Genomic DNA, 15,747 nt, shown 5'->3' with positions numbered 1-15,747 from the left:
TGGATAACATTGCTGGTTGCATTTGGTCCTGCTTTTTAGATATGCACGATACTATATTAATAGTGTTCATGGCATTGAACCTGAGAAATAGTAATATTGGGATTTTTCATTTTAAACATGGAGGAATTTCTTCTCCTCTGAAAATACATGAGGCAGATGATGGAAGTTTGGTGAATTGCCTTCAGAAGGTGCCTATTTCCTTCCACTGCCTGTAGAAGGATACTGGAGTAACTAGCTCAGAGTTAGCCAGCAAACTTTCAGTTGAGATAAATTCTCTTGTAAGTCTCTTACTTTGAGGCATGTTTTATATATTGTCCTCAAATCATTTTGATTTGCTTCTTTGACCTCTGTCAAATATTTTAACATTAATTTTTTGAATGTGGACACCAAAAAGAGATTTAGTCATGTAGGAGTAGTCCAGTGTCCTCTATGAAGATCATATTATTCTCTTCCCTGTTTCTCTGTTTTTACTTGGAGGATTTGGTTCTTTTTAAGAAACTCAGATTCTAAGCATTTTTCAGGATTTAGCTGAGAGTGATATTTGCAGTCCATCAGAGGAAGTGCCTGGGAGGTGCAAGATTATTCAACATCATAGAATCATAGAATCATTTCAGTTGGAAAACACTTTTAAGATCAAGTACAAACATTAACCCAGCACTGCTGTGCTCACCACCAAGCCCTGTACCCCAGTGCCACATCTACACGTCTTTCAAATACCTTCTGGGATAGTGACTCAGCTGCTTCTCTGGGCAGTTCCAATGCTTGACAACCCTTTCCATGAAGAAATGTTTCCTAATATTTAATCTAACCCTCCCTTGGTGCAACTTGGGGCCGTTTCCTCTTGTTCTGTCACTTGTCACCTGGGAGAAGAGACCAACCCCCTCCTCGCTACAACCTCCTTTCAGGTAGTTGTAGAGAACAAGAAAGTCTCCTCTGAGCCTCCTTTTTGCCAACTCCCTCAACTGCTCCTCATCAGACTTGTGCTCTAGACCCTTCGTCAGCTCCATTGCCCTTCTCTGGACAAACTCCAGCACCTCAAAGTCTTTCTTGTAGTGAGGGGCCCAAAACAGAATTTGAAGTGCAGTCTCACAAGTGTCAGGTACAAGGGAATGATCACTGTCATTACACTTCAATAAAAGCCACTATATGAAATTTTCAACGCTTCACGAATTGCTGCTCCAGTCCAAAAAGAAAGAGCCTCATCTTAATTCTGGTCTACATCAGAAGAGCAATTTTAGGAACTGGAAGAAAATCAAAGATATTTAGGCTTATTTCCAAATTGCTGGATGATTTTTGACGGGGGAGGCAATCAACTTTTAATGAATTTGTGATCCATGTGTCAGTCTAAAAGAAATAATAAGACTTATTTCAGACTCACTTCAAACAAACAGTACTCGTATTGTAATCGTAGCATCCAAATTTTAAGTCCTGTTTTCTCAGGATATGTAACATTTTTCTGAAAAAAGTTAAATACTTGAAATATCAAAATATCAAAAATATCTTAAAATAACTGAAATTTGAAATCAAAAATAGTGTGCCTGTGACCTACAAATAGAACTTACAGAAGGAACAAAGTCTTATATTATTACCCGCTCTGTAGCCACCAGTAAATACGGACATGGCCACAAGTGCATAGAGATAGAATTAAGGTTGATGTCTTTATATCAATGCTTATTAATGTGAATGCCTGTTACTTCAGTCTGAAGATTCTTCTTTCTTTTTTTCTCTCATGCATGTATTAGAAATGACACTGCTGATAGTGTCGGCATCAAGATGACATCAAGATCTTCATTTAGTACCCACAGTCGGTTCTGTCCTAGGACACAGGTGTCTTACTGAGACAGATGCTTTGTGGGGAAAAGTAATATGTGACAATATAATTAAAGATGGCACCAATACTGGAATATATTAGGGTGCTGATAATTTTAAGATGTATCAGCTCTTGAGAGCTTTATCTTGCAGCCTTAATATTCTATGATGTGTTTTTTGCAGATGTTATTTGCACAAAGGTCTATGTACATTTGTATATCATCACAGGGCAAACTAAATCCTATTAAACTGAGACTAGAGAGGTACATTGTTGGGAAGCTAGCAGTTTCTGGAAAATAGCTATACGTCAATGAAGATATTGTGCAAGAAAGACAATTTCTTACTAAGAAAGATAATTTCTTAACCTATAGTGTTACAGACTAGGTTTTTGTGAAATTAATAATTTTCTCTTTAAGGCATTGCACTAAAGAAGAAAAGTTGAAGCTATAATGTATAAAAGCAAGGAACATTTACAACTAAAATGGTTATTTGTCAAATAAATAGTAATAATGATAATAAAGAAAAAAGGTAATAAGTTAAATATTTGAACATACTGTATTTTCTTCCAAAATAAGTTCACTTTTTCCTGTTTTCTGCCCTTTCATTAAAAATACTGATGCACATTAGCCCTAATGATAGTTCCAAGATGACATATCAGATAACTGGTTATTTAGAGAGCCTTTGTAGCTGATTTGACAGAGAGCAAGCATAGCACAGGCTTTTTATTTCCCCTCCGTGTTTTTCCACTTGTTAACTTAATAGCTGGGGGGTTTTAGGTAATAGTTTGTGAAGTTCTGATAGCACTGTAATTACATACAGTTTCTGATTTAGCATTCAGGGTTCTATAGTAAGAATTTGCTAAAATTTGCTAAGAATGTGGCTTCCTCATTGCTTGTAAACTACAGAGAAGCCAAAGTACTCTCGCCTGAGCCAGTTGTGGCATAACTAAAAATAGACAAATAAAAGCCAATCATATATAAAATGCTAACAAGGTACAAAAACTTGCTTTTGATGTAAATATGCTTGGATGTTTTCATCTCTGTGCATGCTTGTCATAAGAAAGATTATGGGAATTTGACATTATTTTGAAGGCATTTAGTGAAATGGTAAGGGTAATGGTATCTGGAAACTGTGAAAGCACAAACAAAACTATCAGACTGGCTTCAAAAACAGGGCTTTTCTTCAGTCCCTCTCAAGTTCCCACTTAGCTCTATCACTTGGCACTTTGATGAGACTACCTTTACAGTGTATTTTGTATGAAGGCTGCAGACTCTGAAATGCAAAGAAAGGGGAAAATCTTGCTGCTGAGTAGATGTAGCACAAATGGGATCTGACATATCTTGAATCTTTGATCATGAATTCGCATTGTGGTGTAAGCCAAACCTCCTCCCATATGCTCCCTGAAAGCACATAACTTGGATGTCATTGTTTCCCTTAAAACTTTTTTTTTTAAAAGAAGACATGGTTGTTATATATTGACAGCATTTTCTTGTAGCTTTATGTTGTCCTCAGGAAAGAAGGATTATTAAATACTGCAGATGAAGTTGCATGGGTATCAGTCTCTACAGGATTAAGGGAGAGAAGGGCAGAAAGTCTGACTGTAAACCTAGAGCTTGGTTTGGAGGTGTGTTTCAACACCAAGAAAATATTCAATATCACAGTTCTTAGGGAGGCAAGAAACATAAATCATAAAGATAGTTTCCCTTATCATCAAGTATTCTGAAGTATTTGAAGCAAAAGTGCAATAGAGGAGATGGCTAAACTGGATCCATTATTTCCTCAGTTTTGTTTCAGAACCATCTGTAATTAAATTGTTCTGATCATTGACAGTATAGGTGGCTTAATTCACAACATACATCACAATAGATACATCTGAAAGTACATAGAATTTGGAAAGCTAAGTAAACCCAAACATGGATTTTTTAGTTTATGTGAGATAAAGTAATTCTCATTCTATTACAAACTAATGGGTTTTGTAGATATTGAAAAAAAAAATTGGTGTCTCATTCTAGTACAAGTTTTTACACAGCTTCCATGAAATTTTGCTAAATAAGTGTATTGAGTTTGCATGGCAAGGTTTTGGTAGCAGGGGGCTACAGGTTTGGCTTTTGTGAGAAGCTGCCAGAAGCTTCCACCCATCCAACAGAGCCAATGCCAGCCAGCTCCAAGATAAACCTGCCACAGACTAAAGCCAAGATCATCAGCGACAGTGGCAGCACCTCATGCATAAAGTATTTAAGAAGGGAAAAAAACCCTGTGCAATAGAGAGAGGAGTGAGATTATGTGAGAGAAACAGCCCTGCAGAGACCAAGGTCAGTGAAGGAGGGAGAGGAGATGCTCCAGGGTCCAGAGCTGATATTCCCCTGCAGCCCATGGAGGTCCACACTGGAGCAGATCATAGAATCATAGGTGGTTTGGGTTGGAAGGGACCCTAAACATCATCTAATTCCAACACCCCTACCATGCCACTAGACCAGGTTGCTCAGAGTCCTATCCAGCCTGCCCTTGAATGTCTCCAGGGATGGGGAGTCCACAACTTCTCTAGGCAAGAATGGCTTTCTACAACCATATGGCTGATTGAAGAATGAAGAGGTGGAGGGAAGGTGTTTCAAGCCTTTTTTTCCCTTATTATTTTACTCTGATTTGATTGACAATAAATTAAATTAATTTCACTGAGTTGAGACTGTTTGGCCCGTGACAGTAATTGGTGATTGATCTCTCCCTGTCATTCTCTTGACCCACAAACCTTTCATCATATTTTCCCTTACCCCATCTGGTTGAGGAGGGAGTGTGATAGAGCAGCCTTGTGGGCACCCAGCAGCCTGCCAAGGTAAACCCACAGCAATGAGCTAAAGAAATTTTGTCCTGATGAAATTTCTAGAAGATCTATAAAAAACTGGTCACACTCAGAAAAAAGTATATCAGGTTCACTGTCAAATAAGGAAGTATTAAGTATTGATCTGTTCCAGGTTTTTTGTCCAATATATTTGTTAGGGATTTGTATGAGAAATATAAAATACATTTGTTAATCTTGCAGATGATAAAAATTTAAGAGAACTATGTGTACTCTGAAATAAATTTTTAAAAATCCTCTCATTTTCACCAATGCACTTCAGGAAAGACTTGGATCAATTGCAACATATCCAGAGGAAAGCAAGGAAAATTGTCCAGAATCTAGACTAAAACATTTTCCACAAGGAAAACCTGAAAGAGTCATGTTTCAGAAAGTGCAGACAGAAAAGAAATGTAACAGCAGTGTTCAGTTACATAAAGGATTGCTTTAAAGAAGAGGGGAACAAACTGTTCTCCAGGCCTACTAGAGATAGGACAAGAATGAGTGGCATTAAATTATGCCAGGGGAGACTTAGGTTAGACTTTAGGAAGCATCTCCTAATGATAAGTATTATTAAGCAATGAATATATTACCTAGGATGTTACAGAATCCTCTTTAGAGATTTTTAAGGACAAAGAAAGATATCTGTCTAGAATGTTTTAAATATAATTCATATGTCCTGGGGGATGGAGGAATAGAGAGGAATAGATGGAATTATTTCTTGAGTTCCCTGTCATTTTCCAATCGATGAATTGGATGAATTTCTATGAATTAAACACAAGAAGGACTCAGAACACACCTGTAGTTCTAGCTTTCACTCTGTCATCTGAATTGACCTGTTTGTATGTACTTTTTGTTGAATGTTCTGGCTCCAACTGAAAATGCAGAGAAAATTGGGGATGCAAATGAGTTAGTTATCATATGATAAAATTTAAATGACAGAGCTTATAAATCTTACTGATTGTGTTTGAGTTCTGGAAGCTGTATGCTCACCAAAAATTTGAAACAAAACTATATGTTAATAAAAAGGTATTAATCACAAAGAGGAAAACTAAAATAGATGTAGAGTTTGAGTGGTTCTAGTTATTGTTGGAATGTACAGTCATGAATCACTCATACTGTAAATTTCTTTTATGGTTTTCATCACTGTGCTGTCTGGATTCATCTCGACAAGATTTGGCTAGATAAGTGGTTGATTTCACTAAGCCTCAGGTCTAGACTCCTTCAGTATTCATTGAAGAGAGAAAAAAATAGCTCTGAGATAGATAGACAGATAGATACCTCAGACCAAAAAATTGCCTTTTTTTAATGGGTTACATATCTCTCCTTTGAAGTCTTGGGTGATTAACTTAGACAACTACTCCATGGCTAGAGCTAAGCAACATTAATCCAATCCTGACTATCAAGTATATTGACTTATCCTTACCAAATGACTCGATCATTTATTCTTCACTTCTGTGGTATGTTGGATTTATAAAAAATTTAGTTCTTCTGCTCATCCTGATATGAATTCTTGTAGCTGGAAGTAGCTTTCCTAAAGTAGAACCAGCAGTATCTGGGGCTTTGGGGATCACAGCTAATCTTGGGAATGGGATCTCTTCCTGTTTGAAAATTAATTGGACTAGAAAGAGAAGCAAATGAATTTGCATTTCAGTAACATGCAGTATGTGATGCCCATCTTTGGAAAAGACCTATCTTCATCAGAGATGTCTTCTGTTCCTGGTGCCATAACAAATGTATTGCATATGCGGCTTCCAACCATATTAACCTGTTAACTTGGTGATTCAGTATTGTCAGCCTGCTAGCGAGAGCAAAATACAGTCATAATATGTAAATATTGCATCCTCTTCATTGTAGAAAATTAATAATAAGTAACTTTGCAAAAATTTCAAAATGAGAATTATTGTTGAGGGCACTTCTGTTTGGAGCAAGTAGCCACTTTGCTTTCTATCTCCTGGCAAGACCATCAGGAATGTGCTTAGAGGGTTGGGGAAATGTTTTCCGAGCATGAAAAGGCAGCCGAAAGATGAAAATTATTGAAATTTAATTATATCATGTAATTGACCACTGAAATATTTTCTGGTCAAAGCAAGCAAGGAAGGGAAAAACAAACAAACAAACAAGATAAGGAAATGAGCCAAAAATGTGCATTCCAGCAGAAAAATAACTCAAGACAATGGTCCTTTATCTCTTTAGTTTATTTCAAACATGCTGAACAGATTTAGATATCAGATTTTACTTTCCATTTAAATGTAAATAAATGAACATAAATGATTGACTGCTGAAATGAAATTGGATAAGGTAAAGCCTAGCTGGTATAGCAGAGAACAAATAAAAAACCCTGAAAGGCAACTGAAATTTTAAAATCAAAAATATTACTCGTGATTTCAGCTACTTGAGTGGAGGAAGGTTGTGTATAGGCTCCAATTATGGCACTGTTGCAGTGAGTAGGAAGAATCCTGAACTACAAAATTGCTCATTTTACACACTTCGGCCTCCAGAAGATATCTGACTCTGAAGAAGTACTAATCTCACTCTAAACAGATACAGCACCAGGTGCACATCTGGTATTATTTTTGTTTGGCTGATGTATTTTGTAATGAAAAAATGCCTATGGAGTGTGGAATGAGGGAAGAAGGCTTCAAAAAATCTGAGATTTTTTTTCTGAGGTATTTATCTGTCGTATCAACCTGAATATGTAGGTTTTTTGCAGTAGGCATCTCCAACTCTGATTTTATATTAAATAAATGAAGTGACTTCTCCTTTTCATGCCTGGGTTTTTTTCCAAACATTATTTTTTTTTTTTGGGGGGGGGAAGCAGTATGTTAGATCATCACAATTCCACCTGACCAGAGAACAGAAGAGCAAGGAGAGAAGGGATCAGGAAAATAAAATCTCTGTAGGGTTGCCCTGTCTCTGTCTTGGCTCCAGTATATTGAGGTGAAATTGGTATTACTGGTCCTTAAGCAGTTGTTAGTAGTATCTACATTTAAGCAGTGACCTACAAAAAGCAATTTGCAGACTTCTCAACACAGGTGATTTGAGGAAAATTCCCCAGAATCTAGTCACACAAAGGAGAAAAAAGAAGCCACTCTTGCATATAATGTCCTTGCATTTGGGAAGGGCTTCACCTTCCAGGCAGTTGCATTGGTGTTTTGTGTTCATAGATTTGATAATTAAAAAAAGAAAAGATGGACAAACTCCATGAAGGACCAGGACCTTGTTGACACAGATTTCCAGGCTTCAACAAATTATGCTTGGGCGCAGCCATTTGATTTTTTTCGTAAATGAGCTCTCTGCATTTCAAAGTTGAATTAGTTGACGAGGAAGGGTTACTATAAAAATTTGTAAGAACTTAGCTTACTTTTATGTATTGACATAGTCCTAAACATTTTTTTTAAATAATGTTTTGAAAAGCATGGATTGTGCAGCTCAGATGATATGAGTTAGCCTAGGGCTTTTTTAGTTGGCTTTTATGCAATAAATAGTATTCCACAATACATGGGACAGAATGTATTACCAAAAATGAATCATTCATCTGTCTGTAGCATAACTGAGAATAAACAGCAGATAACAAGAAAATAAATACCTTTTAGATGACAGCTGTAATATTCATGTCTGCTGTCTTTACTTGGGAAACATATTTCTAAAGATTAAGAATTTTGTCTGAATGGAAATGCAGCATTCTGTTTCTGAGATTATACCAGGTTAGTTTCAGGGGGGGTTGCTTTATAAAATGTTTGCAGTAACTAATTTTTTTTCCCTGTCAGCTGTAGCCAATTATTTTGGACAAATAAGCATTCTCTACAGCATGTCTAATTTTTATGCCAACTGAGCCTGTGAATGCCTTTATTCATTCTGTGTAAACTCCATCGTTGTCAGTCTGTTATATTAAAAATTGTTCCTGCACAATGAATAGATGACCATACCGCTGATTACTTGTGTAGGGATTCTGAACTCTTCTGATGGAGAATATTGCACTACATCCACTTACTACTGTTTAGGTGTGTTATGCTATACGTGAAACCCCTTATCTAAGTGCCAGCTACTAACAAGAAGCTACAGAAGCTTCAAATGCATGAATGAAGGCAGTTGCTAATGAAATGTGGCAAGTCAAACCTTGATCCAAGGTAGAAGAAAAGGTTTCCTATGTGTTTGTCTGATATCCCGTGCTTTATGCTGGGATAAATTACCAGTTTGATCAAAACACATCTTAGTAAAGTTGTCCAAGTGAAATAAGAAAGGAAGGAGGGGATATCAATTGCTGTTTCAAACACTATTCATTCTGAATCAAAGAAAATGTTAATTAGTGTCAGGAAGCTGAATTAAGTAAATGTTGACTGCCTTTGTAGCAAAGATCAAATCAAAGTTACCATGTAAGTGAAGCAGGAACTTCTGTAACATTGGAATGGTTTTAATGTATGTCTGTACATGGAAATGAATAGGAAACGAAGCAAGAAATGCAACGTTTGGGAAAGAATCTCGACATGATTTGGAGAGATAATTACAGGCAAAAAGGAAACTGAATATAGCAACAGGAAAAGCAGAATAATTATGTAGCAATTAACAGGAAAGCTGTATAGTTCTTTGAAAAAAAAACCAGTCATTGGGTTAAAAATATATGCTGAATACAGAAATGTTTTAATACTCAATACATCAAGTATTTGAATTCATTTCCTGAGATAAAACACTGTTTCATAAAATAAATGTCTCATCTATGAGATAAAATATGTTCTGCATTTTATGTACTTATTATAATTTATTTGTATCTTTATCTAAAATGTGTGGTCTGAATTGGATGACAAAAACATAATAAATGTTCTTTTTGAGTGCTGGTGCATAATGCCATAATGATGAGAAAATACAGATTTTAAGTTAATATTTCAAAGACTGAAAATATCACAGGATCCAATAGAAAAATAACTACTCCTAGATTTGCAAAAGAATCTGTTTCTCATGTGTCCTAAAATCTTCATATTCTGATAAAACTGTTGTTGACTTATTACTTGACTGGAGGCAAACTCAGATTTCAGTTATGTTGTAGGTCTTCTGATATTATTTTGCAACTGCACACTGGAAAGTGCTCTTTCTGAAATGTAACTTACGAAGATTCCTCTTGAAATCTGTGAGAATATCTCACAGTTCTTTTACAGGGAATCTGTCATGCAATGGCATTTTCAAGTGCATTAAAATGACATCTGGGGGTCACTGCACTCATGCATGGGACCCTCTTGTTGAAGAGGGAAAGAGGCTACCACTGAGTAGCCACATCACTAAAGAAAATTTTTAAGAGGTGCAATCTTTTGTTTAAAGCTAGTGGAAAAAAATTCTGCCAGATAATGGGTAAAAAGCCACAATACTTTTTATTGTGATTCTAGACAGGGGAACCTTCTCTGAATTGTGTCGTTTGTATGAACATATTATTGGGAAACATATCTGTCCTTCTGTCCTTTTTGTCTTTTTCAAATATTAACTTGCATCTGAGGTGTACAATCTTCATTGCTTTAAACAAGTTACTCTGGATAAAAGATAGAATAATATGTGCTTCCTGCTTGAGGAATTGGTTTAGCAAGTCAATACGGGGCTTGCAAGCTGTCTTAAGTTATGTCATAAGCTCCTCTGCTGCCTCTGTACTGCACATCCCCAGTGAGGAAAAAAAAAAACGAAAAACAAGAGATGGAAGAAGGTGAAGGGCTGGTGGGCCAAGGTACCCTGAGACTGAAGGCAGAGAGCCTGCCCTGCAGGTTCAGGTGGTGACCCCTGACAGGACACTGCCTTTCCGTTCTGTGAATGGGCTCAAAGATGACAAAGGGGGCAACAAATAGTGCTACTGATAAAGAGTAATAGTCCTACCATTAGTAACAATTAATGCTTCCATGGTGCCCTTCATTCATTAACCTCTAATCTCTTTGCATACATTGATTCACACTATATAGAATCTCTGAAACAGATCAATATGATTTCTATTCTATACTGGCATATATATGTATAATTAAATGAAACAAAGAATTGTTACTAAGAAGCATTAAAAACTGCTTGTATTAAATGTTGTTAAAAGAAAAAAAAAAGCAAAACATTTGAATGCTTTTGTGGTATGCAAATACTTCCACTGGATGAGTAGGCTCAGATTTTTTCTTTGCTGTGCTGTGAAATGCCCAGATACAGAAACTGTACAAAACCAGTCTGAGAAGGTGAATGCTTGACTGAAAGACTTTGGTGTTTATAAATCATATGAAGATTATCCATAATGGTGTTAGTCACTCCCAGCATTCTGATCACATCAGTTGTAAACTTTGTTAATTGCATACTGTGTGCTGATCATGGCTAGCGGCAAAGCTAGGGATACATATATTCTTTTATTCCCTTCTCTGTAAGAGGAAATATTAAGAGACATAATATTGATTAAGGAAAATTTCTGTTCAAAAAATGCAATGATTGTGTTACTAGTGTATCTTATCCTTTTCTTTTAGGTTATTCAATACTTCAAGCTATTATGGAAAAAGCAGGACAAAATAGCTGGCAAGTCAGTGCTATCTGTGTGGAGAATTTTAATGATGCCAGCTACAGGCGGCTTTTAGAAGATCTGGACCGAAGGCAAGAAAAGAAATTTGTAATAGACTGTGAGATAGAGAGGCTTCAGAATCTCTTAGAACAGGTAATACCTGGTTTTAATGTCACTGTAAGCACATTACTGAAACTCCATATGAGACACTGTTGTGCATAACATTTCGTTTATTTTCTCAATGGAAATTAAATTGATTGTTCTTTCTTTTTTGTTTTTCTTCATGGGCCTATATTTGTATGTCTACTTGCCTGCTCCATTTTCTTTTCATATTTAATACTTGTCTTAGGAGCCAGCATGTCAGTGCAGTGAGCCCTTCCTTTCCCGCTCTGGAGGTCTGTGGGCAAAGGGTGCCAGAAATCAGGGTAGCTGCATATTTGGCCCCGCTTCCCAGCAACCTCCATGACTGATACATTTTGCATCAGAGTCATAGGGCTGGTGGAACAACATTGTGTTGCTGAATTGCCAAGATGCTATCAGTCTGTACCTTCATGGGGGTAAAGCTCAGTTTTGTTAGAGGGAGAAAAAAGGCTTGGTTAAATTCTGTATCCTTTCTGTTTGCCAAATAGCATAGGTTGAGTATTTCTAGCCATAACATGCTTTAAAATTATTGTTACAAATATTTAAACTGATAGTTTTATTACGTTAGCAGAGTATTTAGGAACATGAAGAATGATAGAATAAAGGTGCTATTGAACTGGGAAGGGAGGTCAGGTTCTTCCATCATGGAAAGCTGCTATTAGATAAAGAAAATACTGGGCCAGACAGACTGGCTTGCACTGGATTGTATCTATACCAGTGTGCAAAGTGAATATCAAACCCTGCCACTCAGATGCAGCAAATCTATCTCTATATAGTGTTTATGTATAAGCTCTTCCTGGAATGATGGAAAAATAAAGTAGTACTTTGAAAGGAAAATTTTGTCAAATGACAGGAAAACAACTTACGGTTAACTATCTGCTTCTCGATTGATCCCAGATATTACATTGCTGTGGTGCAAGTTCACCCTTCAGTACATACTGCTGCTGCAGGAATTGAAGGGAATGAATGCCATCTACTGGTGCTGGACCCTCCACCACCACGCTGCTACTCTTGGCTAGTGGATTAGAGAATTTTGAAGATTTTTTAGCAAAAACATTTATGATGCATCTGCCTCTGAAGTTACTGAAAAATAAAATGTCATTTTCAATACAGAAATTCATAAAATAGTACTCATAAATGCATAAAATAGTACTCATTGACATATATACATCAATTTTTCTTTCACTGGCAAAAGGTAAAGAGGGAAACTGAGAATTAATAGCGTGGCTGATATAACAATAACTTTTTCTATGACTGTTGCGAAGAGAAGAACAGACAATGCCATATTGCTACAGACATTCATTTGGCCATTATATTGTTTTATATTCTGAATGGCATTATGTTTTGACACATACTTTCTATAGCTTATAATTAAATCCTCCCTGAGTTCATCCTGTATTATAGTAAAACAGAACACCCATGTGAGGGTCTTAAAATACATTCAGAAAAACGGTTTCTCTCTCAGCTCTGTGTGTGTGTACATGATGTACTTGATTTCTTTCACATGGCATGCAAATGTGACATAAAAAAAGTATGTTCTATTACCATAAGTCTTGAAGTACACCCACCATCCTGTGTAGGTGTATCTACTAATTATCCTCTCCGTTTCAAAGGAAAATGAAATCATTGAGTACATGTTTGGATCTCACTGATCTCACATGTACATTTTATTTGCACCCAGAAGCTGCTAGTCATTTTCCTTCTAGATTGGCACCTGCATAGTCAGTTCATATAGGTCTAGATTTTGCATGCCTAAGATAGGGAGTTAATGCAGGCATGCTAAGTTATAAAAATCAAGTGCATGGCCACAACAGACTGAATCAGAATTTGTCTCACGCCTCTACAGGGCAAGCCTGAAAGCTAGTTGAGTCTTCTTCTAATTAACTGCACAGGGAGGGTTGGGGGTAGGAGTTAACACCTAACATGCAATATACTTATATCACTTTTAGGAAGTGATTTATCTGGCTACTGCCTAATTTGGGGTGGGATAAATTTTACCTAGAAAATAACCTTTTTTGTACTTGCATTTATTTGTGCCTAAGTGTAAAACCTTTGCACTTAAATCTGTGCTAATGAAGTGAAAGAAACTGGCTTGTGGACTTGTGGACTTTTTCTTTTCTCAGTAGTGACTGCCCATATATATATATGGGCATATATATATATATATTATATATATATATATATATATATATATGTATTATAAGTATTATATATATGTATATATTTTAATTTTTTTAACATTACCTAATTAAATTGGAATTCACATGTCATGTGAATTCCCTTCTTCCCCACTGTGCCTGGAGATTCCCTCCATCCTTCCAAAGGACAGTCAAGCAGGAATCACATTATAGCCAAGCTAGACAAAGTATGCAGAAGAGCTGCAGCTTTACTGTCCATTGTAAAGGTCCTGGTCTTCCTAGCAAGGCTGTCCTACAAGTGGGCCTGGAGTGCTGGTTTGGGGCTCCAATATGACCTTCAGAGACCAAGTGCTGGTTTAAGGATGGGCAGTCAGAAGCAGTTTCAGACACAAAAGCATTTAGTTTACCAAAAGCATAAATGAAGCAAAAATGAACTAGCCTAATGTAGAAAATGAAAAATGACACCCTTTTTCAGATATCAGCCATTGATTTTTTTTCCCTTTGCATGAAGGCTTTAGTAACCTGTAGCAGACAGGGAAGGTGGCTTCACAGATGGACTAAAAGTTGGAATGTTCTTCCCTGCATACACAGAGGAATTGATTAAGTTCAGTGAGTCTAATTAACTCAACTTCTTTCCTGCCTAGTTTTCCTGTAATTGAGAGCCTAAGTTGTGACTATACTGTAATACTTTGCAATGTACAAGTAAATGTTCTGCAGAACATTTAGGAAAAGTAATTAAATCTCAGTAATGAGACTGTAACTCAAAGTGCTTTACCCTTAAATCTACGCTAATGAAGGGAGGGAAACTGGCTTCTGGGCTTGTGAGTTTCTTCTCAAGTGACTGCCCATGTATATACGCACTCACACTTCTCATGACTGTGTACCTCAAGCGATGAAGACTGGAGACTTTTTCACTTGCTGGATCAAGAAGTTCATGTGCTCCTTCCCTGACCATACCGGGGGCCCAATTATTTGACCTGATGTCTTCTCCTCTCTGTCCGCTTCAGCTGCCCAGCTGAGAAAATCAGCACCTTGCTTTTTCCTCACTTCTTGTGTAACTTTAATGTCACCACTTCCTGTTTCTTTTTGTCTCCTATATTTTTCTTAGTTCATTATCTTTTCTCATTTATTTTCTCCTCTCTGTGTGCCCTGGTGTATATAGAAGCTGCCTCCACACTCTGTACCTGAGATCTGTCTTCAGAGAAAACTTCTCTCCTGGAACCCAATGATGTATCTGCATTCCAGACTCCCCTCCCCGCCCCCCCCTCAGTGCACAACCCCACTTGTACATTTTCATCATGCAATCTTCCTTTTAGGTTTTATGTTGCTATGGTGAGACTGATGTTTTGGGCAAGGCCAAGACTGTATTTCTTTTTGTGGTGAAGTATAGAGAGATGGGAGTTTCATTTTCCGATTTCAATTTTAGAGCGGTACAGTAGGGCCGGCATTACATTAAATCCAGGAGATGTATTCAGGCTGCACACAAGTGTTTGTACCTGATTTGCTTGGATTGCACCATCTCATCTTAGTCTCAGCAAAGGTTTTCAATCTTGCTTCTCGAGGATATGCCAAGACTGTGATGGTTTTCTTACTAAAGCTATGCTCCATTACTTTGGTCATGCTCACTCACACAAGACTATACAGTCTCCTGTAGCAACTGGAGATATCTGGGGGTTACTGGAAACATTTTGCTTGGTTCCGGTATTAGTGCTAGTTGGCTAGTTGGCACTGCACTAATCCCTGTTTAAACAGCTCAAATCCCTGTTTAAATGCAACCCTGGAACAAGATATTCATTTCTGCACTGGTCAGAGTTATTGTTTTGGTTCATCAGTAAGACAGACAGTGTCTTCAGCCTGTCTGAGTCAGCAGTTTTCCACCTGCTTTCAAGAATCTGCTCTAACTTAAGCATACCAGGATAATTTTAGCTCCTTTTTATCCATTATTCTCAGGGTGGTAAAAGAACACCCTACCTCCTTAACATCTTACAACAGCCATAACCAGGAAAACCTTTTTGTTACCTGGGAGTGAAACTCCTTTACATTCCCCTGGCAGACCTTATGATCCTGCTATTCCAGGCTCCAAAAGACAGCACACAATCATCAAGACTTTTGCCAAAAGTGTTTTCTTTACTTGCCTATTTTAAGTGATATACACGACTTGTCTTTGGGAAGGGCAAGCATGCCCTGACGCATTATGAAGCTTTCTGCATAGCTTCCAGAATGTGTGTTTCCATTTTGGAGAAAGCACATCCATACTTAACAGTTACAGACAACTTTTGATACTTAACAGAAAGTTTTCTAGAACCTTGTAAGTGATCTCACCA

General features: G+C 37.2%; 1 protein-coding gene across 10 annotated transcripts in view; it reads left to right on the top strand.

The window, feature by feature from the left end:
* GRIA4 (glutamate ionotropic receptor AMPA type subunit 4) overlaps positions 1 to 15,747 on the top strand; it is a 218,705-nt gene that overhangs the window by 117,774 nt on the left and 85,184 nt on the right. For all 10 annotated transcript variants that reach the window (XR_001875005.1, XM_017816029.1, XM_017816031.1 and 7 more), the window contains exon 4: positions 11,113 to 11,297. Coding sequence is in view for 9 of the 10 variants with exons in the window: in XM_017816029.1 (XP_017671518.1) it covers positions 11,113 to 11,297 (185 nt within the window). In the remaining variant the exon portion in view is untranslated. The remainder of the gene's footprint in view (positions 1 to 11,112; positions 11,298 to 15,747) is intronic.

Source organism: Lepidothrix coronata, unplaced genomic scaffold, assembly GCF_001604755.1.
Source record: "Lepidothrix coronata isolate B3197 unplaced genomic scaffold, Lepidothrix_coronata-1.0 Scaffold53, whole genome shotgun sequence".
Classification (NCBI taxonomy): domain Eukaryota; kingdom Metazoa; phylum Chordata; class Aves; order Passeriformes; family Pipridae; genus Lepidothrix; species Lepidothrix coronata.
The sequence above is the reverse complement of the archived record's forward strand: the minus strand, read 5'-3'. Positions and strand labels throughout refer to the sequence as shown.